At 39.4% G+C, this 25,734-nt stretch overlaps 1 protein-coding gene across 3 annotated transcripts in view; it reads right to left on the bottom strand.

The window, feature by feature from the left end:
- The window catches only part of hivep1 (HIVEP zinc finger 1), a 56,161-nt gene that overhangs the window by 17,903 nt on the left and 12,524 nt on the right, over nucleotides 1–25,734 (bottom strand). Inside the window, exon 1 of one of the 3 annotated variants that reach the window (XM_077506492.1) lies at nucleotides 8,606–8,708. The exons of the other annotated variants lie outside the window; for them this stretch is intronic. Within the exon in view, the coding sequence (XP_077362618.1) occupies nucleotides 8,606–8,612 (7 nt within the window). The 5' untranslated portion in view covers nucleotides 8,613–8,708. Of the gene's footprint in view, nucleotides 1–8,605; nucleotides 8,709–25,734 lie in introns of those variants that run through there. 3 annotated transcript variants of the gene reach the window in all.

Here is a 25,734-nt window from a genome sequence, read left to right as displayed (position 1 = left end):
TGCCCATTAATTAACTAACTCATTCACTCCCGGGACATTTTCGCTGTTTTACTGGATTTTGACTGATTTTACAAGGCGCATAGCATATTGTGTCCTATTGCTTATAAAAATATTGGAACCTACCAAAAGAAAGATTAAAGTTTCTTCTTTCATCAGGAAAAAAAAAGATTCCTAGCCGTTTCCATTTTGCATCAATTAGCATTAGAATATGGCTAAGTTTCATCATTATTCATAAATCTGTATAAAATAATGGGGAAAATAGCTTTTTGGTCTCTTATACTTTGCTGCCATCTGCTGGCCGTTTTTGTAATAACTACCAATGCTCCAAGCATTCTCTTCAGTTCAGAGGATGCATCAAAGCCAAAACGTATAATGAAAACTTTGGGAGTATGGTAATATTTAAAATAGAACGTATTTACACGTTTTTTGGGAGCAAATGAGTTTAAAAAATAATAAGAAGAAGAAAAAAATCATAGTTGACGGCGGCATTCATTGGGATTTTAGCATATGTCATTAAACATTTTTGACCGTCAAACAGTTAGCAATGACGCTAACGCAATCCTTTCTTGGATAGCGGTTAGCTGATTTGGCGCTTTACTGTTTGAACAGCTTGCCTTATTACTTATTAGACCGCACTGGCAAAGCGTAGCATAGGTGATTATTATCGCCCAACTCAGCAATTAGCGCTTATGTATGAATCAAACTGCTCTCCTTATATAACTAACCACAAACAAGACCCCTCATGCCAAATGTCACCCATGAAGTGATGCTCACAATACAGGAAACAATGAGTAGAAAGGGACACGACTGCGGTATCTTCATCCTGAATAAGGACAAAATATTCCATCCACGCAAGCCAAGTTATTAAGACGGCAGGGAATGATTATACGGTTCAAATTTCCCTCATTATCTGCGCTCGGGTTTGCTGAAGTGGTCGTCATGATGGTCAAATATGTCACTACAGGGGCTTTGGGACGTTTGTCTTCAGAGTATGTAGCCACAAGAAAGCAATAAAAAGAAGGACATTCATTTTGTAGCTTGCCTGTGAAGAAAATCAGAGCAAGGAATGGAAGGTATCCAGAATTTTAGGCAGGGTGACAACAAGCAACTAATCTTATGCCCTAATTACAATCAAACTGTTCAGGGAATGGCAAAATCTATCATTACGATGACAGGATTTTCTACTTGCCAATACAGTAAATCTAAAAGCTCGGAAGACCACAATCAAATACTTTACTGGCTCTAGAAAATCCATTTGTGTTTTCTTCATCTCCAGAAGCAGCCATTTTGCCACTTTCTGTCGACTGAAAATGACATCAGAGTTGCTCAGGTGACAACCAATCACGGCTCATCTGTGTACTGAGTTTGGTCATGTGACATCCGCAATTTGAGCAGCTATTGGTTGTAACCAGAGCCAACTGTGATGTCATTTTCAGCCAACACCAAGTGACTAAATGGTCAGCCCCTGAGATGTGGGAGAACACAGGTGGATTCCACAAACACAATATTAATCAGAATGCCACGTTTAGACTGGCGGGGTGCATTGTAAAGAAAATTTTGCCGACACTAGAAGTCATGGAAATCTTAAGGTGACAGGTTTTTTGAATCACGCATCATGAAAGCTCAATGGTGATTTGGCTGTTATGGGCCAAAGAGAGCGGCTGCCTGGCAGATGCAAAAGATTGAGAGCAAGGGAGTCTGCCTCCTTTTTTGGTTGCTGTCATGACAACAACATCTTGAATACCTCGCGCTCCCCCCTCCTCCCCTCCTCCCCCCCCTACGTGACTGCACTGTGCTTACTGGGATGAGAGGGAAATGGGATTAGTAGCGCCCCAAAGAAGACTGAGGTCCTCAAGTAAGATGCAGGCTTGAATCCTTAATTTTCATCTGCCGGTTGCAGCTAGAGGGGGCTGCAGAGCAGGATGGGATTCTGATTAAGATTGTGTTTATGGAATAAGCAGCAGATCCAAATCAGGCACTGGCATATATAAATGGAAAAGTTGAGATACTGAAAAATATTTGCTGGTAAGGCTGATTTAATGGAGTGACAATCATTGCAGTAGTCAAAACATTCCCAATTAAAATTAAACTAAAAAAAAAATTATTATTATTATTTTTTAAAAACACCAGGGGGCACTCAAACTGCGCAAACAGAATTCAACATCGCTTTTTTTTTTTAATAGGTATGCTGCTTTTAACTCATTCACTCCCAGCCATTTTCACCGAAGCAATCCCGTTCGCTCCCGACTGGTTTACTGAATTTTGACTGATTTGCAAGGCCCACGGAATATTGTGTTCAACTGCTATAAAAGCATGGAACCTATCAAAAGAAAGATTAGTCTTTTCTTTCATCAGTAAAAAAAAAAGTATGTTTCTATCTGTTTCCGGTTTGCAGCAATTAGCATTAGAAGAGAGCTAAGTTTCATCAGTTTTCACAAATCTATTTAAAATTCAAAGTAATTTTGCTTTTTTTCTAGACGGCCCTGGTTGATCTCCTGTACCCTGCTGCCACCTGCTGGCCGTTTGTGTAATAACTACCATTTCTGCAACCGTTCTTTGCAGTTGAGAGGCTGCATCAAAGCCTTCTGTATGCTCTAGCATAAAAAAAAAATAAGTATAAATACGTCTTTGGGACACTTAAAACATTAAAAAGAAAAACGTATTTACTTATTATTATTGGGAGCAAATGAGTTAATATGACAACATGAGAATATTGCCGCAGTTTTAATATCACAATATTTCCATTATCACTACATTCCAATGATGAGGCAAAATATTGTGATGATACAGTCTGTAGAAGAAAAATAAACTGTCAGTAAAAGTGGCAACGTAAGATGGCTGCCTTCTGGCTTCAACCATGTCAGTGAATCTCAGGGGGTGGCCATTTTACACTGACTGTCAACCTAAAGTGACATCACAGTTGCTCAAGTAACAACCAATCACGGCTCAGTTTCAGAAAACAGGTGTGCCGTGATTGGTCATTATCTGAGCCCTGATCAACCGTGATACTAAATTGGCCGCCGGCTGTGACGGATCGTAACAGGTGGATTATGCTGTTTAACTAATTTTTCACAAACAATATTAATCAGAATGCCATGATTACAGTAGTAGGGGCACAAAGAAGATTTTGTTTTGTTTGACTTCAACCAAAACAGCAATGACAACATGACCTCCTTGGCAGAGGTAATACGAGGAAACGTCAACTTCACCCAACTGTATCTCTTGGCACTGCTTCCCTCAGCCTGCAGACCAACAACTAACCACCGGGCTCAACAATCTCGGCCGTTATAATACACAATTTTGCACGACGGTCTGCACCGTTTGGCCTGGCCACGCCAAATGGACGCCATCAGCTACATAGTGGCAGCTTTTCAAGGCGGCGCCAAGTCTCCGTATGCACAATGTTTACTCGTTTCAGGCTGCACCGTTTCGGCTTTTCTCCGTCAAGCTGCTGCTGCTTTCCCAGCTAGCATCAAAGATACACGCTCTAGTTGTTTTGATATAACAGCATCTGTGAGCCTGCGATATCATTAGCATGCGCAACACCACACCGGCTTGTAACGCTTGCAACCGAGAGCGTCAGCAAATGGCCGGTGTGCAAAAAAAGTAAAAGGACAAGTCAAAAGGTGAAAGGCAAATTTGTTGGATGGAGGAGATCTCCAGACAGGATACGCGACGCAGCGTCCAAATTCAATAGAGAGGAAGAGAAAAGCAGCAGCATGAAGATGACGAGATGGTAGCCGGCAGCTGCCCCCCCCCCCCCCCCCCCACTTCCTTGTCACAACGCGGGAACAGATTATGTAACTCGAGCACCTTCACCGGCTTTGTGCAAAAGACACACACATGCGGCACACGCTCCCCTCACAGACTGCATTCTTTGAACAGTCAAGGGCATTTGGCAATGAGACCGGGCAGCAAGTCCGAGATGCAATCTGAAGGTGCACCTTTAGTTTTGCTAGTTAGATACGATTGCTCAACTTGCCGTTGCAAATCATGGCGAGGACTCCCATCACTCAACTATATTTATAGTGGAGATTTATCGATGCAGAGTGATAAATAAAATAGTGGTCGAATGTACTATTTTTGTTGAGGCATTTACAAATTATCGGTTAAACAAGTGAGGTAAAATCGGGATAGGACTAGATAAGAAGTTGCTTCATCCTTTTCCATTCCAAACAACAACAATAAAACTATTCTTTTGTAAATTAGTTTCTTTGGAAGTCATTATTATTTATGGGAAAAAAGGAGTTAAATATCATCCTTGTTTTGTGGAATCACTTAAATGTCTGTCATTTGTTTTTGACAGTCAAATTATGATCTTTTGTTTTATTGTCATTTTAAATGTTCAAAATAAAGTTGTTTTTAATTTTTTTTGTTTTTGACCAATACTAGTCCTGAAGAACATCGATAACCAATATTTGGAGCCGATATTCAATTTCACTGAAAGGAAAAATATTGGCATCGAAATTTGAAGGGAAAAACAAAAACAAAAACATACAAACTATTTTTATTTTTTATTTTGGGGGGGGGGTTAAAGCCTATGTTTATTGAATCTACTTTTAGTATTCATAATATATTAGAGTTAAAAAACTAAATCTTAGTCAATAGGAATCTTTGTTTTAAAAATCTTACAAAAAGTTTCTGGATTTCTCAGGGGCAGTAGCGTTTTCAAAAGTTAAATGGCTTTCTACAGTAAAAAAAAAACAAAGTGCAGCATCTCTGAATATTTAAATAGCTTCACTTTTAAAACACTTTTTTAAATGGATCTATTATCGGCCATATGATTCATCAAAATATCCGATGCCGATATTGTTCAAAATTCTGAATATCAATGCTGATAAATTGGTCTATCCCGAGTTTAGAAACCACGAAAACTACTGCTGTTTTGTTCAAATGCAACTCAGTGGTAGCAGATACAGTGAAAACAGCAGGGGCCCCGGAATTGAACCCTGCGGAACACCATTAATTAAGTTCTGTTGTACATGAGATTTCATGTTGCACATATTCATATGGCATGTTAAGTACCTGTATATATAAATATAGATGCATTGGAAAACCACATCAGTATATAATTCATTCATTAATGGCCATATAAGTTGATTGTATTTATTCCCCAACAATACAAACTCGACCAGCCTGCAGTAATGTAAGCGATGCAAAAACTCTTTCCAACTTGAAAGGAAGTCTGCTGATTGTATCTCAGCTTTCTTCCTGGAGAATTTTGCAGCCCTCAGCTGCTGACCCAAGCAATAAGTGGTCATAACAGTTTCCTTCAGCTACAGACAATTTTATTTCTCTTCGCAGACATGCCTGTAAAAAAAAAAGAAAGAGAGAGAAACTCCCTCACGCTCCGAAGGGTCATAAATCAACCCGAGAGTGGAGCTCAAAGACTGATGAAGTCTTCTCCTCCCTCCGCGACAATGATGGTGAGCTTCTAAGGAATCCCCGACCAGTGCGGGAGTGTCCCTTTACGCTCAAGTTCATCATCATCATCATCATCATCATCAGTCGGCGGATCTTGGAATTTTTCACATTACCATGGTTGGGAGCTGGAAATGACTCGCTCTGTCTAATCTACGAGACGCAAACGGAACGACGGGACGGATGATTAAGACATGAAAGACTGTGCGTGTGTCTAGCGTCGTTTTGGGAGATGACTTCATCAAGTTATCTGTTGGTTTCTGACAAAAAACTACTGAAATCTCTATTCTTAGAAGTAATAAAAAGATTAGCAGAGAAATGATAGGGTTGCAGACTTTTAAGAATCCCACTAGTGGAGGCTAAAAAAAATAAACAAAAATAAAAAAGGTCGTGGACAGCGGGATGCAAAAATATGGGTTTTTACCCTCCACTGGGGAAGATTGCATAAGTGCCACTGACAGAACACGGCAGGATGAGTTTTGGGCTGGAGCTTTTCCATTGTGTATGAAAAGTCGATATTACTAGGGCTGGGAATAAAAAGTTAAAAAAAACTTTGATATGACAAAGGCTTTGATCATTCACGAAAAGAGATACAATGCTTCCATCTACTGGCCATAGTTAGTGGGTGTTTTTGATTCCACAACCCATTGACCAGGCAGCACTGCACTTAGACGTTGCACTGAGAAAAAATAAAATAAAATAAAAAACTCAGTTGACGTCATTTAACGTTTATGGCGGCATACGTCGTGATTTTACTGATCCTTATTAAGCGTTTTTGGCGGTCAAAGAGTTAAAAATTGGTCGACTAAAAGTCTCTGCCTCAAAGCTCCACTGGAACCATGTTTGGACCATCCATGTTTTATACACTGACTTTTTTTTTTTGCAGAAATACCCTGTATTGCTGTGATCTGATCTATATTTCTTCTGCTAGTGCACGATCTAGTGGCGGATGTTATTTGTCTGCTTAAAAACGTTCACTGACTTAGCACTTCGTGGGGTTTTATTAAACACAATACATTGAGCTTCCTCAAAACACAGGAAAGTTTCTGATTCCTAAAAAAACATTTTGCACGGACAAATTTTGTTGGCGTTTAATAAAGCATATGTAGAGAAGATGTCAAGCAAAAAGAGAAAGTGGTTAGACAAATATATACAATATGAATTCACATGTATAACGGAACATATGGTGTCCCGCATGGTTCAATGCCGGGGCCTCTGCTGTTCGTTGTATATGCTCTCCCTGGGTTCAGAGCACACTAGTTGTTGTTTTATCATCAGACACACTTAAAAATATGGCAGATGTGTGATAAAAGGATGTGCACATTTATGCAACCACATTGTCAGTTTTCACTCCTCTCTATAAAACATATTTTCCCTTACTGAGTTGTAACAAATGACCAGGTCAGACTAATAGTGGAAAAAAAGTTTTGAAATGATTCATCTTGGTCTCTCTCTCTCTTTTCTTACATTACAACAAACCTTGCTTTTGAACAGGGGTATGTAGACTTTTTATATCCACTGTATGTACAGTGCTGCTGCCCCCACAGGAAACTGTAGGTGGCAGAAGCGGCAGACTGGCGGCCACTGATTATCGGGTCTGCGTGGGCACCCTTGTGAAAAATTGATGTAACGAGAAAACTACCAGGTGAGAAGATGCCTGTTTGTGTACAGAGAACTTAATGGTGCAGGCAGAGAGCGCCGCGGCTGAACATAACTTCTTGTATCCTTTTGACTACACCTATTTTATCAAAATATGGACGCAACCAAGCAGAGCAGCGGGAATGCAAATTTACATAAATCTACAATCAACAAGTGAGCACACGTCATTCATCTATAAATGAATGGAAAAGCCACTTTTTTCTGTTTTGTTTCAGATAAGAGATGAAACTGAAGTATAACATCCAGTATGTGCGCAAACACCCACTTCCTCCTTTGCAACACTTTCGAAAACGGACCTAAAACAAGACGTGCGTCAAACCCCGTCCGGTCAGGATCGCAAGTTCCCTCTCGAGGTTGTGCTCAGTGACACATAACACAAGAAAGACATTGGCGATTCCCTCTTCGCTGAGCTCGGTGAGTGACGGCCCGGGTGTCGCCGAGCGGTGCGTTGACAGGAACCATGTGTCGGTGCGCCCAAGTGTGAAAAACAAATTGTGCACGTACAGTCAGTTGTGTTCATGAGCCAAGGAATGGGGGAGGGGTGTGTTGTCATGTCGGACCAGGTTTGAAAAATGTCACTAAGGATTATGTCAGTAATGAATGTATCGAGTATATTTCGATTAATTGGATTAAAAAATATTTTCCATCCCTTCAAAAAAACTAGTGTTCCGATACCTTTTTCTGGCCCCCGATACCGATTCCGATACCCAGCTTTGCAGTATCAGCCGATACCGATATCATACTGATACTAAGGATGTAACGATATCCAAACATCACGATGCGATAATTATCACGATATTGTGGGGGTGTTGGCGATATTTAAAAAAGTTCACAATATTGTAAAAAAAAAAAAAAAAAAAAAAAAAAAAGAGCTCATGCAAAAAAAAAAAAAGCACAATATTGTGCTTTTGTACATAACAGCAATGCATATAAACCACCTACAATCTCTAATAACAATATTGAGGCACTTACTTGCTAATGCAAGCACAAATTGATCGCTTCACAAGCAAATTAGGTTCCCCTTCATCTGACAATTAGCATTTAGACATAGAAGGCCAAAACATCCACAATGAAAATTAAATTGCACTAATAAACTAGCCACGAGAGGGTGCCAGAACTGCACAAATGGAAATCAACCTGACTTTTTTTAACAGATGTGTTTTTAAATATTGTGAACATGACGACGACGATAGTGTGGCAGTTTTAATATATATATATATATATATATATATATATATATATATATATATATATATATATATATATATATATGCATGGTGCCTCGAACTCGAGTGTCGCAAGCTCAACACTTGCTTCTGGCGAAAGTGTCGCCACAGCCAATATCGTCTCAGTTTGACTTAAGTAAGTTGAGATGACGCTAACAACACCTGTACATTCAGGAGTGAAGCAAAGCCAAACAAAAGCGACCATCTAAAGTATATCTGACCTTGCGCAACACAAGGCAAGCTGTATGCGCTTCACAAACAAGGCAAAATGTTCATTTCTTACCGCATACTCGACTCACGTTTCATGGAAATAAACAATCCGTGCCTCCTTTTTGTTCCTGACCAAGAAAAGTCAGAAACATAACATGCTTCTCTGTCAAAACAGTCACAGCTGTGTTTCCGCCCTATCAGCTGGAGCGCTGCAGCGGTTTTGGGGCGTTGCCAGCGGTTTCCTCAGCATAATGTGACGAGGAGGGGAATTCCTGTAAGGCCCAGGAAGGGAAGAGGCGGAGCTAGGAGGTGCATGAGGTGAAAACGGGGGAGGGAGGGAAGGATTGGAATGAGGGCGGAGGGACTCGCTTGAGCATAGCAAGGCAGGTGACGTCACTTAAACCGGCTTTGGCACCCTCCAGGGGATCCTTCGCTTGGTCTCCCTCTCGTCTTGTTTGTCCTGAAGGGGGCGGGACTTAATGTTCCCTGCCAACTGCTGGTTGCCCAACAGCTTACTCACAGAGAATAGGACGGCTTGCTGTTTTTTTTCTCTTCCCTTTTTATAATGATTTCCTAGTTCTGGGAGTTCAGTGCCCACTTTATGCTTCTTGTCGGACCTAAAACCGATTCTGCTTCATTTGAAAAATCTTCTAACCTCACCAGTTTCCTATGCACATTCAACAAACCCCTTTTTATTGATTTTTTTTTTTTTTTTTTCCAAGACATAGGTATTGTGGCAGAGGCCCCAGAATTGAACTCTGTGGAACGCCATACATTCCGTTATGTGAATTCAAATTGTACATATTCTGATTCAGAATCAGTTTTCGATTCTAAATGATTTTGTCATGATCTACTCCAGTCTGCTTTGCAAGACAAAATGAGACATTAAAGTTTTTTGTTTTTTATGGTTTTGTTTTGTTTATCACGTTTTGAATTGGAAGGAAAGTTCTTTTTTTTTTCCCCATAAAAACAGCATGTGGAGTCTGTGGACCACAACTTCGACTCTATGTAGCTAACTATACATTTTATAGCTTTTATAGTAGCCTATATATTCGGCCCTCCCGGACAGTTTGGCAGATAGCAAAAAGTCCCTCATAAAGAGTCCAATGTACTAAACACACAAAACGAAGAGAATTACATAGCGCATGTTTAAATATAAACCCACTTTGTTTAGCCTGTTCATCGAATGTAGCTAGCTCAAAGCTAATGTACACTGGAAAGCGTCACTGACTCATTGCTAATTAGCACGGTACTCGTGTCACTTTTATCACACAAGAGAAGGGCTATTCATACAAAAACCCTGCAGGAATGTATATAAAGAAGCATCTTAACATTACTCACAGGCGTATCCTTTTCCTACATTGCAAAAACAAACAAACAAACAAACGTATTGACATACCTTGGTAACTTTTTTTCTTCTACAATACTAGCGTGTATCTGAGCCACACTGCCCCTAAGTGGCCAAATCGTGTACAACACTAACATCACTTTTCTGAATTTTATTAAAAGAGAATTTGAGAATGATTTTTTTGGCACACCTCTCCCAAATATGTGGCCACTTCATTAGGTACACCTGAACCGAAGTGTAGAATGTGCTGGAAATGGAGCGTTTTTAAAAACATTTTCTTTCTGGCAACATATCATTGCTTGACGAAAAAAAGAGAAAGCAGCGAAGGGCAGCGCAAAGCAGGTGAGACGTCACACAAGCGTCTTCAAGTGCGCTTTGGCCCAACTTCAGAAGGGTCTGTCCTGAAAACAACTTGGCACGGCTTCCCGTGTCTAAACTGCTAATGGAAATGCAAATCAGGGTGGAAAGATTGACTGAAAATACCAACGGAAAAGCTCATTAGGTCACTTCAGAATGGCTCGCCATTAGCTTTTAAAGGGAAAGTACAAGGTCGATATTTCGGGTTTTTGCTTTGCGTGTCAAGTTTAGTAGCCAAGTACAACCTGTCGGAAGCAAATTGGATCCACTGCTGGAATCTTTCCACTTTGCTGAACTGGTGTTGCCCAAGTCAGTCGGTGACCTCCACACTTGAACTCCCACAACCAAATCAAAAAAAAAAAAAAAAAAAAAAGAGGAAGAAGCCTTCTCTTTATTTTAAGATTAGTCATTATGTGAAATTGTGTGGCTTTCAAAAGCAGCCCGCAAAAGAAGTTCAGAAACATTTTCTGGGGCCAGCGTCAAAACAACATGGCTGTTTTGCTGCATCATTGCTAGGAAATCCGTGTTAGCGGAAAAATGTCAGGAGCTAAATTATGCTCTGTTATTATGTTTGTCAAAGCAAGAACATAAGGTTTTTGTTGGCAAACACAAGTCGCAAACAAACGGTGACTCAGAGTTTACAAAAAAAAAAAAAAAAAAAAAAAAACGTTCTTAAGCTCTGTTGATGCTCCGCGCTCGTGGAAACTAAATGGTCGCTAGTGTTGTTTTACCTGAAATGGTAATCACTAGCACGCTAATGCTAATCACGATTGCTAACCATGTAGCATGGGATAAGTTTGTTGGTGTTTAATGCGCATTCACAAAAGGTAATAATTTAGTTACATTTACTCAATCATGCATAATTATGTGTGTAGATTAAATGGTGGTGTCTGTTTGTTTACATTAAAATGGTAGGTGCTAGCACGCCAATGCTAATCGAGATTGCTAACCATGTAGCATGGGCTAAGTTTGTTGGTGTTTAATGCGCATTCACAAAAGGTAATACATAATTTAGTTACATTTACTTAATCATGCATAATTATGTGTGTAGAATAAATGGTGGTGTTTACCTTAAAATGGTAGTCGCTAGCACGCTAATGCGAATCGAGATTGCTAACCACTTAGCATAGGCTAATTTTGATGGTGTTTAATAATGCATATGTTCAGAAGATAAGAAATAATGATGAATGATATCCACTCAATTCAACTCATGATTTGCCTTAGTTGATTATATAAATAAATCAGATAATTGATTTTTAAAGGATTCAATTCGTGACAGCCCTAATCTTGAGGCCAGGCCAAGTGCCCTCTTTTTTTTTTTTTTTTTTTTGAAATCAAAATATGGTCACCTTAAATTTTACAGCTTTTGCATAACTATCAAACAATCCATCAAAACCATTTTTTTCTAATAGTTGCAAAACCCTTAATGCCTCTCATTTGTCTATTGGATCGGAGTCTGAATTTTCTCCAAACTGAAATCTCAAAGCACACTTTGAAACCTGGCAACCCAGCAACAATCGTTGATGATGGTAATTTGTCACTGGCAGATGTATAATTCCGTAGCCATAACGTAACCGTGTACTGTACGGTCCAACGAACACATTTTTGGTCAAGAGATTTCTCCGGTTGACAGACCTCTCTGATCTGGGAATCTAATCGCAGCGCCATCCTCGCAATAGAACAAAGCGACTATTTCGGCTACAGCGAGAGAACTCTTAATTAGATCGGGGGCTTATGAGGCTCAGCGGCGGTGAGAATAAGACAAGGTAATGAGGCTACACAGGAAATAAGGATCTCAATGTTGCCAGGTCATTGATCAAGTTACAAAACAGACGTCAGATCCTGCTCAGGTTCATCTGCCGCATCTTGGCCTCGGCTTCTCCCCAAACCACCTCCACTGACCCCCCTGCTTCCTCCTCCTACTCCTCCTCTCCAGTGTTTAGATTACAAAATGAGACTCTCTCAACCATCAAACTTTGGTCCATCGGTTGCCTCCTGCTACCCGCCCTCAGGGGAAGACCGAAGATGTTCATCAAGGTTGTTACGATGACTACAAATGTAGCGCATGGAAACATGTTACACACGACAACGGCAAAAACCCCGCTAAGATTTCACTGGAGCAAATGTCCTTTTGTTCCTCTCCTTCGGGCTGCTGAAAAGACGTTTTAGACTTTAAAAACAAGAAGCAATGGACATCCTGATTTCACGATTTAGATTTGACTGTGAAATGTCCACTGTGTAATACTATAAAGTATAGTATTAATTAGGGATGTCCAATACCACTTTTTCCCTCAGCGATACGACAATTGATCGATTAACTCGACAGCTAAGTGATTATCACGGTATTTGATAATTATTTCCAATAATCATTGAATTGTTTAGATATCTTTTTTTTTTTTTTATTTGTGTTGTCAAGTTGCTTGGAATTTAACCTTAACAGTAAAATACTCCGATTTCTGGAGTCCTCCACGAAATCGGACTAATGATCTTTGTTTTGAACCGAAATATAACAATTGCTTTTACTTTGGAAAGCAATGTTTAACATTTGTGCCCATTTTCCTCGTGTTACAGACCAAACCAGTAATTGATTAAATTAACTAATGTTTATAATATCCAGCTTAAAAAAAATAAAAATAAAAAAATAATAAAAACGGGATAGACATTTTTACTTTTTGAAATCAGATTCGTTGATGAATCGGGAAAAAAAATACAGACATATTACTGAAATGATCGTTGTTGTTAAAATAAAATTTAAAAAATCTATGACAGGTACGCTTCACTCAAGTGAGTTTGCGATATCCATCTGGTACCTCCACGGTAATTTGGTCTGGAAAGGCGGGACATTCTGTACAATAATTCGAGCTGATTGGACGATGCGTCATTCTCCACGTTTGTTTTAACCAATTACAGCTAAGGGTGAAAATTTTCGTCTTCGTTCTTGCCAAAGGGGTTAAAGCACGAACATCTTACCGGCTAGAAATGTACGAAGCACCTCTCGCTGTTCAACATTCAACAAGGAAACTGAGTAATTCTGCGAGAACAGAATTCATCGCAGCGTCCGTTCATCAATATTAGGTTTGTTTGTTAGCTCCGCCGTCGGCGCTGGCTTCGTCGCAGTTGCATATCCCGCCCCCAAACACAATGTGTGGTTGGTCCGAACAAACGGCGGTTATCAGCGGGAGCGGTACAAGATGCATTCTCCAGGGTTTGTGAACCCACAAATACCGCGATAATTCATCTTGCGAGAGCAAGGTTAAAATTCCCCCCCCCCCAAAATACAATGAAAGAATTTGAAAGAAAGACCTATACTTTTTTTCCTTAAAATTACATCAAGTTTATGGCAATTTCCTATTCTTCTAATTTCTAGTTCCTGATGACAAAACACCCAAAAGATGCTGGTCTGCCGCGAGTTCCAATACCATGAAATCAGGCCTGTATTCGCCGGATACAGATTCCTGGTATCGCTACGCGCCCATTCCTAATATGAATTCATTAGTACGGCTCAAATCAACTGTGATGATCCCAACTGTTGAATGAAAAAGCAAGCGCTTCTATAAAGGGAAAATCCTACGCTCTGAGCATACTTCATCCCTCTGTTATGCATTAACTCCCTCAGTTTGTAACATAAGTTAATGTTACCGATTATAGCCTCAACGCGCAACAACCCCAATGACATCACAATTACATCACCATTTTCCCACTGTTAAAATCACATAGAACTAGAGAGAGATTATTTTCAGAGCATATGGACAAACATCCTTTAAAAAAAAAAAACGATTTAATGTCCATGGAACCAGCAAACTTTTCACTGACAAAGAAGCAGGCAAAGATGTAAAACATAAGGGAGCCTATAGTAATTTTATCGCTATATCTCTATATATAGATCGATCTAGCAGCTAGCTAGCTAGCTAGCTAGATAGATACTATCCTACTAAGCACAGAAGTAGTTTAAAAAAAAAAAAAGCCAAATTTGACCTTTGCTCCTCTTCCTCAGTGATGAAGTTCCCACCCACCTCCGCGCCACTCGCTGCAGCTACTCTGCCATTGCCAGTGGGCATGAGGTAACGTTACATAACGGTGTCGTCGAACAGAGAGAGACATTGCGTTCCCTCGCTGTCTTCATTTTCCTCCCACTCCTCCTTTTTCAGAAAACCAATTTTGACAAAACCATGATGAGGGCCTTTAACGAATTGTCAGTTTGGGGAAAATCCGAAAACAGTTGTGTCTTTTGTTTGACCTACAGTCCAAAATGCTAAATTAGCAACCACCATCAGTCAACAAAGAAGTCAATGAAACATGGTAATGCTGATTAACTCAATCACTCCCAGCCATTTTCAATGAGGCAAGCCCCTTCTTTTACTGGATTTTGACCGATTTTGCAAGGCTCACAGAATATTGTTTTCTATTTTTATACAAACTTGGAACCTACCAAAAGAAAGATTAGTCTCTTCTGTCATCAGGAATTAAAAGTATATTTATATCTGTTTCTGTTATGCAGTAATCAGCATTAGAATATATAAGTTTTATCAAATCTGTTGAAAACACTGGGGAAAAGAGCTTGTTGCAACATGGCCCTGGTTGATCTCTTATGCTCTGCTGCCACCTGATGGCCGTTTTTGGAATAACTACCATTGGTTTAAGCGACCTCTTCAGGTCAGAGGCTGCATCAAAGCCTTCTGTATGCTCGAGCATAAAAAAAAACGTATTATTACGTCTTTGGGACCATGGCAATATTTAAAATAGAACGTTTGTATACGTTTTTTTGGGAGCAAATAAGTTAAACATAATTTTCTCCAAAATGAAAACAACATACACACATATACATAGATACATGCATATATCCATATACTGTTCATAGATTAGGGCTGTCAGTCGATTCCATTAATCGTAATTAATTAACATAGCTAACTTGTGATTAATCATAAATGAATCACACCTTACCAAATACAATTTTGTATTTGTATACTAAGTACATTAATTCAAAAAGTCACAGTCAACAGTTACAGTTGAAAGGACTCTGAAACATAAATTTGTGTTCGGGTAATTTTTCTACCACTAGGTAGCATTAGTGTTTCATGTTGGATGTTGGTGACAGGAACACTACATTTAATGACCTGAATGCTTTTTAATGACCTGGGGAAACCCTGTACATCTATTCTTATATTAAGCCGCCCAGCAGGGAGATGCAAAGTGATGAGCTCACGGAGTACGGAACAAGTCACAAGTGTCTAAGTTCGGATCTGCTCTATCTCTGGTCCAAGCCGTTGCATAACGCCGACAGCTCATCTCCAGCCGCCGCCTCACGTCGTACGTCGGCTGCATCCGCCCGGCCCGGGACGTGGAACACACGGCGCACAGACTGAGGCGGGCTAGCGAGCGGTTGTAGCCGTCAGCCCGCCGGCTGACATTATTGCTACACGGGGGGGGGGGGGGGGGGAGATGAGGCAAGAGGAAGGACGAGTAAGGAGGGGTCATTTCCTGTCTGGTGAATGTCTTCATTTCTCAAGAAGCGAAGACGCTTCATCAACTTTTGTCATTTCATGTTACACTTTTTGATTCTGTTTGGCTTAAAATAATGGACGTGATGAACTGAAGTGGAAAAGAAACATCTAAACAATCATAAATGTTGACGGAAATGTCAATTACAACAGATACTTTAATTTATTTAATTCAATCTCCGGTGTAATAACCTTACTTCTTGATTGAATTTTTATTTTATTTTATTATTAATTCAATCTCTGGTGTCATAACCTTATTTATTGATCTAATTTTTATTTTATTATTATTATTATTAATTCAATCGCTGGTGTAATAACCTTATTGATTGATTGATTGATTGATTGATTGATTGAATTATTTTATTATCTGTTCTTATTGCTGCTGCACATGTAAATTTCCCAGAGGGAGCCATCCCAAAGGGATCAATAAAGTCTAAGTCTAAGTCTAAGATAGTGTGGAAAATTAAATGCAATTAAATGCAAATTAATTGCATTTAATTGCATTTAATTAAATGCAATTAATTTGCATTTAATGCTAAATAAATGTTTATAATTTGATTAATTGGTGAGCAAATTATTCATTGTTCATAAACTACAATCTACCGGTGCATTAATTAAAAAAAACAAAAAAAAAACGACTTGTAACAATAATAGTAGACAACAATAGGGACATAAGCCAAGATCTAGTAAATACTGCAAAAGAATTCCAAAAAAACATGAAGGACAACATATTTCAAAAAAATGGCTGGTGATGCTGCAGATAACATTATGCAAACATACTGAAGTCAAGTTGGGAAATGGAACACAAGACAAACTGACACGATACCTGTTGTCGCTCGCCTGTGTTACGCGTGGCAAAGAAGTGTGGCGTCTCGTCGAGAGCGAGCACCTGCAAGCTGTCCGGCTTTTGCCCCCCAGACTCCAACGTGCTCACGGGGCCCACACCTGACATTCCTCGCCACTTCCCGGAACAATCATCTCGGACATTCCCGGGCACGCTCCGTCTTCCGGCGAGGACGGATCAATTGAAACCAACTTAAGGAAAACGCCACAAACGGTGCTGCGAGACGGGTGCGTGGATGCCGTCTGCCACAAGAGACAAACACTCGCTAATACACAGCTGTGTGTCTGAGCTGAGATTTCACTCCTCACTTCTGCCTACTGTCAGGATAGCAAGCGCACTTTTCTCCTCCCTGTCTGCCTTTGTGTTCCTTCTCACCCCCCTCCTCTCCTCTTCTGCCTCCTCGAACCGCTTTTCTTTTTTTTTCAAATCACTTCCCAAAAATGAGGGAAAGCCCTGCCTGCCTGCCGATGTGCAGACTTCCCCCCCAAGCTGAGAACAGATGATGCAGGATGGAGGCTCTAAAAATAAAATCTAATTTCGCTATATGAATAACTGGCTCTCACCCACTGTCAACATCAGATTAGCCACTAACCTACTTGTTGCCCACAACCTCCCACGCCCTCGCACAGGCTATAAATACTCATCCATCCCCGCGCATTGATCCCACTTGAATGCCAGGGGCCACCGCAATGAGCACATTGGGACTAATACAAGAAAGAATTAGAGGAAGAAACTGAAAGACAAATGATCTAAAGAGTCAGACAGAGAGTAGGAGGTGGAATGGACCGCCTCCACATCAACACAGGACAGCAATTTTTATGACTGTGAAGTTTAGAAGCAGCAAATTTACAGTGGATTTAAAAAAAAAAAAAGTCAACACTGCTGACTAAATGCAAGGATTATGTAATATAAAAAAAGAACAGCAAGATAAATCAATTCCAAACTTTTCCCACCATATCAAATTCAAGACAATAAAAACAGCAGAGGCCCCAGAATTGAACCCTGGGGAACACCATGTTGTGAATTCATATTGCACATATTCAACCAACCACATTCTTTTTTTCTCAACAGATTTAGTGTGAAGGGATTACAATAATAAAGAAATCACACGACATACCGTTACAACAGCCTCAAGTTGACTACTGAGTGCACCAAATTCTAGTGTTGTTCCGATACCGTTTTTTGGTCCCCGATACAGATTCCGATGCCCAGCTTTGCAGTATCGGCTGATACCGATACCATAACGATACCTAAGGTTTGTTTTCCTCAACATGAAAAAGCTGTCCTGCCATTGGTTCAGAGCATTCAAGGACCAATAGGATATCTTAGATCGGCATGCAGTGAGCGTGTCACATATCAGTGAATGTCGTGCACGAGCAAGACACTAAGATGCTGCATCCAAAATCCTATATTAGCTTTGGTATTAATGGTATAATTAATGATATGTTACTTGTGAGTAGTCACTGATACCGATACCACTGTTTTAATGCAGTATCGGCGCCTCTGCCGATACCAGTATCGGTATCGGAACAATACTACCAGATTCTCTGCAGCACTGATAGGCACAAGCAATTAAGTGTGATCTGCAGCCAATGATGGCCAAGCAAGGCCTATCATCATGAATCGTATGAGTCTTGACCTTGTGCAACTCAATTGAAAAGAAAAGGAGAAAAAGAAAAAAAAAAAAGAAATCAGGACAAGGCCAAAAACTCTCACATTCAAATTTTCCGACGTGTTTGTAAGATTTCAGGTGCGTTTTTCTAAAATGTAGTCGGGCTACTGTGTTTTATTTGTAAGGTGAGGCTTCCATATTCACAACCAAACCCATAGGCCAGGGGCTGTTTCGTCATTAGTCGTTATTTCCTGGACAAACTGCAAGAGAGCCTTCCCTTCTCAATCGTACCATCTCTCCACATGGAAACGGCAGCTAAAGGGAGAGTTGACCAATGTTATGTAATTGGACTAAGCCTTGCCAGCAGGCGGGCACCCCTTTACCACCCCCTACCAGTTTCCCTCCACCTGCCTCCTCTTACTTTTTACTTCAGTCAACACGTTTCACGAAAGCTTTCATTTTCTGTGGTCGGTTTTGTGTACTGTGACAACGGTGTCAAAACGCTTTACTGTTCAATTGGACAAAACGGGAAAAAGCTTATGTTGACGCTTTAGGGAGCAAGAAAAACAAACACTGGGGGGGAAGCCCTGTAGCAAAGGCCCAGTCGTCTGCCATTGTTATTTCGTTAACATACACATGCTAAACATCATACACTGAAAACTACCAATTTCCTAACGCCATTAACACAATACTTATTTTTAAAATGAGCTTTCTATTCTTTTCTATTACCCACAAACATGCTTCGCAAGATAACAGAATGATCAGTTTTCAGTTTGCGTCAACAGTCTGACATCATTCGCCTACTCCGTTACGCCTTGGAAGCCGCATCCCCTTCATCCCTGCCGTCCGCCCACTTCCATTCCCTCACATGCACTCTTTTTGCTTGGCTGTTGACGGAGGTGGGAGGCATTTGTCTTGACACACGGTTAGAGAAGCTCTGTGTCGCTCGCGGTGTGCTTTATTTGCGGGTTCGACTATCAGTCAACATGCCAGAAAGATGACTTCAAATAAGTTACTTTCAGTTGGGACAAGTCGGTTGACCATGGCAAAGCTCTATCTCAGGGGTGCCCAAACTATGGCCCGGGGGCCATTTTTTTTAGTGGCCCGCGACGTATGCTAAAATTGGCATTTGGCTCAGTTCAAATAAAAGAACAAAATAATAATAATGTTTGGAGATGGTCAAAGTAAGAAGGGAGGGTGTCGAAAAACACAAGTGCTATTAAAGGTTATTTTAGTTAACTAAAACTAACGAAAAAACTAAGATTCAAAAAACAATTTCGTTAACGAAATAAAACAAAAACGTAGATGCTTTTTAAAAAAGAAAACTAACAAACTATATTTTATGTTTTCAAAATTAACTAAAATGAAACTATAATTATAGCAAAGATGTCCTTTGTTTTAGTCTTTGGTAATTAATTTAATGCACGAGTCTTTGGGGATTATTTTAAATGTGACTTTTAGTAGATTTATTTTAATATAAACAGGAATAATGATGTCGCGCCCATGGTGTGTTTTTTTTTTTTTTATTCCTGCGCAAGAGCAATACACATTTAAAAAAAAAAAAAAAAAAAACTAATACTGAAACTAACTAAACTAACACTAAGCATTTATTAAAGAACTAAAACAAATTTAAAAAAACTAACAGAACCACCCTGAAAAATAATTAAAACTAACTAAATAAAAAAAAAAAAACTCAAAACAAAATAAAAACTAAAATGAAAAATTCCAAAATTATAATAACTCTAGTGCCATATTACAAATAAATTGGTTTATATACTGTAGTATTTTTCTAAATATGCAAAAGCACCAATAAATTATTTGTACAATTTTTAGTACTAAACACAATTTCTCTTCATAACATTACGTGGCCCTTGCGTCCTTCTGATTTTCTGGATGTGGCCCTCAAATGAAAAAGTTTGGACAGCCCTGCTCTATCTTGATAGTGATGGTGAAAGCTGTAGTTTAACTCGCCAAGGAATCCAACAAAGAAGAGGAATGTGACAGTAAACAAATGGAGTACGTGGAGAACTGCAATTGGTCTGTCTAGTATTTCTGTATGTTAAAACTGTGGTTGATACTCCAACCTCATGGTACCAAAAGTTGTACAGTAAGTTTTTGAAGCGAAAACAGAAAATCCAACTGTACTGGATGCGTGCTGTGATCACTATACCAGGCAAAGGGGAAAGAGCACAAGTTTCCCATCGTAAAGACTTCAAAAAACGCATCAAGTTACCCCACCTGACTAGCTACCATCACCGCCGTCGACGGCCCTGAATGGCTAAGGTGACGACTTTTGACCCTGCTCTAAATGCGACTCCGCTTACTGTGAGTACGTCTTTAAAATATTGACCCGACCTCACTGACCCCACTCCGCAACCCCGGTAACTTGTATATGCTGGTCCAATTTCGACGTGTTAGATTCAGATAGGTCTGGACAACCCCAACCCTCCGATCATTTTCCAGAATTTCCACACACGCGCATTTTCACCACCTCCCACTCCTCCGCCTCCTCGCTCGGTCAATAACACACCGATCGCACAGACGAAACAACAGATTTCCTTCTGATGGCAGTGAGCCGACACAAAGAGAGAGGAAATAATCACAGCAGAGTTTGTGAATGAACATGCAGGGGCCTCGTAATGCATTTTTCCCCCCTCTAAGATGCAGCTCTCTGATATGCGTTGCACCTGAAAGACAGTCCCTGTGTAGAGGTCAGCTCCATTATTCCATATCCTGCTCAAAATAACTAAGGAAGCTGTTAAGTGTCGCAGAGAATATCAGTGAAGGACATCTGGATAATGAGAATAAGTGGCAAAGTAGAGCACATTCATGGCACAATTTGTAAAGAGTAATAAAATGTGGTAGAGTTGTTTGAGTCTTCATAAAAATGTGACATCTGACAGTAGGGATGTAACGATATGCAAACATCAGGATACGATATCACGATACGAAGGTCACGAATATTGCGCTTTTGTCCATAACAGCAATGCATATAAACCACCTACAATCTCTAATAACAATTTTGAGGCACTTACTTGCTAATGCAAGCACACATTGATCACTTCACAAGCAAATTAGGTTCCCTTTCACCTGACAATTAGCATAGATTTTAAACATAGAAGGCCAAAACATCCCAAATGAAAATAAAATTGCACTAATAAACTAGCCACTAGAGGGTGCTAAATCTGCAGAAATGGAAATCACCCTGACTTTTTTTTACAGATGTGTTCCTTTTAAAGGGATACTTATTTAGCCCATTATAGCAATAAAAAGTATATATATATATATATATATATATATATATATATATATATATATATATATATATATATATAACTAATTTGATACTTTCATTATTTTTCACGTACAATTAATACCTTTAACACATTTTGCAACTTGCTGTCGACTGAAAATGACATCACAAGGGCTCAGGTAACCAATCACAGCTCACCTGTTTTCTAGGTTTGGTCATGTGACATTCACAAGCTTCTTTTACTCGTTTCTTCCTCTTGGCAAACCACGACACAAGCTACACAACTGTTGTTGTTCCGACACAGACTGCAATCCATTCAAAATTGTGCGTTTTATACAATCACTTATTGACTGAAAAAAAACTTTGGAAGCTGCTATATGACAGAAAATGATTACGTTGTTAAACCAATACTGGCAACGTGATACCTTTGAATCAATTCCCTCCAGGTAACTAAAAGCTGTCACATTTTAAAAGAATAACTTTATTTCATCAAACAGCTGTAGCAGGATTGACTCATGCATTGTTTTACCAAATACCAAACTATTATTTGAACAACATGGTAAACAGCAGGCAAGATGTCACAGTTAGTAGTACCACCATAAACAGCTACTGTTTAAGAGTTTTCACATCAACAAAAACACAGTGCACTTTTCCACCCGTCACACTGTGTAAAAAAAGCCTGACTGCAATTTTCTGTAATCATTTCAAACTACTTATTTTGCTCCTAAATGCGTAACCTTCTTAAGATGTCTACACTGAGTGCCTTCACACTCCAAAGATCACCAAGCGTTTCAAGAGAGGAAGAATATCAAATGAACACCTGAGAGAGGCAGCCAAGTGATGTGATAAGTTATACAACCGCCATGTGCAGATTTTTTCCCACCTCTGCAAAAGCAAATTGACAAGTCTGACAAGACTTTTTAAGTTTGTTTTTTTTTTGTTTTGTTTTTAAAGAGTCCACTTCAAGTGGAACAGCTTCATTTCCCACACGGCCTGAAAGTTCGTCACCTCCCACTGCATGAGACTCAAGAAGTAGCACAAACCACACACCCAGGCCCTGATTGGCTACTGCTAGCAGGAATGATGCCAGACATCATACTCAGAGACATAGCAAGTGTCAGTGTTGATAAATACAGCCCACAACCTGACCTTAAAGGCAGCACTCGGCAACTGTTTGCTTTCTCCCCCACATCTGCACACCTGCACTCAACATCTATTACAGGGGTGTCCAAACTTTGTCAATTGAGGGCCACATACAGAAAATTAGAAGGACGCAGGGGCCACATAATGTTATGAAAATAAATTGTGTTTAGTCCTAAAAATTGTAAAAATAATTTATTTGTGCTTTTGTATATTTAGAAAAATGCTACAGTATATAAACCAATTTATTTGTAATATGGCAGTAGGGTTAAAAAACACCATGGGTGCGACGTCATTATTCCAGTTTATATTAAAATAAATCTACTAAAAATCACATTTGAAATCATCCCCAAAGACTCATGCATTAAATTAATTACCAAAAACTAAAACAAAGGACATTTTTTATTTTATTTGAACTGAGTCAAATGCAAATTTTAGCATACGTCGCGGGCCACTAAAAAATGGATGGCGGGCCGCAAATGGCCCCCGGGCCGTAGTTTGGACACCACTAATCTAGTAGCACAACAACAGTCTCTTCTACTCGAGGTCTCTTGATAACAGACATGCTCACATTAATAATTTCATGAAAGTTTTATGTATCACTATCTGAAATTCATTATGAAAAGGTGTGCCTTGCTCAAGGGCACCTAGCTCCAGTTATGAAAATAATAGCCTTCATATATTGGTTATTCCTAGTTTTTATTCCGCCCACATTTTTTGACATGCATCTTCTTCCACATAATTCAACCGATTCACATTATTCCAATTTCAACATATTCCAAAAATTATCATCATTAGAGGTATTATTTTCCTCATTCCAAAAATTCAGTTCTCTCAAAATTCTACGTTTTCAACAAAAAAAAAAATTCTCCAATTCATTTCCAATGGGACATTCAGCATAACAGATTCAACAGATTCACATTGTTCCAATTTGAAATTCAAGGTCATTCATTTCACCTTGGGAAGGATTTTCAACATGTCAAAAATCTCCCATGCATCAAATATTTAACAATTTCACCACCAAAATTCTCACACACAAAAAAATCCCTATTCATTCACACATTCATCAAATTCGATTCACATCTTGCCTATTCCAAATCCTTCGTCCAGAACCCACTCAGGGGCGAACATTTGTGAATGTTGGCAAAGGTAGCGAATGCAAACGTTCGCCAAATGATCGCATCGTGTTTAAATAGTTGTTCTTTTCGCAAGCAAACTTCGAAACATGCTCGAAATTTCCTTGTGACAAGAAAAATCGGTTAGCAAAGGCTTTATTTACGTTCAGCCCATTCAATTCACCTTGTAAACAATTTTCAGCTTGCCAAAATTTCATCATCCGACAAAAAAAAATCCTCATTCATTTCCATCCATTTCATTCAATATCATTTTTAGCACTTTATATTATTCCACATGCTTCCAGATTTTTTTCTTTCAGCATTCCAGCTTTCACTCACAATTTCTTCAGAAATTGCAAATGTCTCATTTATAAGATTTGTAGCTGTGTATCCTCAAAATTAACATATGATGAGGACAGAAAACAGATTCCCATCAGGGCATCTGTTCAAACCAAATGGGAACGTCTGAATATACATCTTGTCACTGCCACCGCGGTTGACAGCATAGAGCGGGAAGAAGGTGGTTTTCCCCTCTGATCTAAACTGACACGGACACATTTGAGCGATTGTTACAAAGCAGCCTCGGTCGAACCCCAGACCTCATTGCACCGCTCTGTGCCAGCCACTACGTCTTGAATCCACAGTATTGTTGTCGCCTCTATTTATGAGCGTCTTCCCTGAAATTCTGGCGCCGCGAGTTGGCTTTGGCAACGCGACGCATCATCAAATGAGTGTGTCAAATGTCTGTGTGCACATCTCCTCAAACATTCACCACATTTTCATGCGGCATTCCGGCTACAATCTTCCGACACTTCCCTGGAAATCATTTGATAATGCCTTCACTCGTCTTTTAAACCCTCACTCACCCCCAACTTGTAGGAGGTTCCAGCAGTAGGACACAAGGAACAGCACCTGCAGCCCAAGACTCATGCTGCTCTGTTTCCCTGGCAACCCCTTCATTGGGCTTTGCTTGTGCAAGCCATTAAGCAATGCCAGCTCGGTACACACACAAAAAAAAAGCGCCCCCACACAATCACCCTTTAAATCACTGGTGTCCAAACTCCGGTCCGGGGGCCTTTTGCGGCCCGCCGTCCATTTTCCAGTGGCCCGCGACATATGCTAAAAATGGCATTTGACTCAGTTCAAATAAAATAAATAAAGCAAAAATGTTTGGCGATGGTCAAAGTAAGACGGGTGTCAAAAAACACTATTGCTATTAAAGGTTATTTTAGTTAGTTAGTAAAACTAAAGAAAAAATAGTGCTGTCAAAGTTAAAGCGTTAACTAATTAATCACAAAAAATTATCGCATTAATCATTGTATTACCACAGATTAATCACACTATTAATTTTCACCGCAGATGATCCTTTTTAGCCGACAGTGGATGGTTCCATTAAAAGGTAGCTGTTGGAGTTTGAGCAATAAACATAACTACATGCATTAAAGTAAAGCATTTAATAAATGTTTGCACATGTAGGTCATTTTTTCCCATTTTAAATGATGCAAATAATTAATTGATTAGGAAAAGCAGGATGAGCGTGTACAGTGGGTATAAATTTTTGAAGATGTCCTCATAGCAGTAAATGTCGAAGAAATTAACACATAACAGGTGCGCTTCAAATTTAGCGGGCAAAATATGTTGGGGGAAAAAAAGCCTTTTTAAGGCAGTGATTAATCATGATTAATCAAAATTCTAAAATGTGATTAATCTGAAAAAAAAAATTAATCGTTTGACAGCTCTAGAAAAAAAAAAAAAAAAACTAAAATTCAAAAAACAATATTGTTACCGAAATTAAATAAAACCCAAAATGCTTTTTAAAAAACGAAAAATAACTGAAACTACATTTTATGTTTCCAAAGCTAACTAAAATAAGACTAATTATAGCCAAAAATATCTTTCATTTTAGTATTTGGTAATTAATTTAATGCCAGAGCCTTTGGGGATGATTTGAAATGTAACTTTTTAGTTGATTTATTTTTTGATATAAACCGGAATAATGACGTTTGAAAGTGTGTAACACAGAAGTGACATCATCTAACAGTAGCCAATAG

The sequence above is a fragment of the Festucalex cinctus genome, chromosome 19 (assembly GCF_051991245.1).
Source record: "Festucalex cinctus isolate MCC-2025b chromosome 19, RoL_Fcin_1.0, whole genome shotgun sequence".
Taxonomy (NCBI): Eukaryota; Metazoa; Chordata; class Actinopteri; order Syngnathiformes; family Syngnathidae; genus Festucalex; species Festucalex cinctus.
Note: the sequence above shows the minus strand (reverse complement) of the source record. Positions and strands in the feature narration are given on the sequence as shown.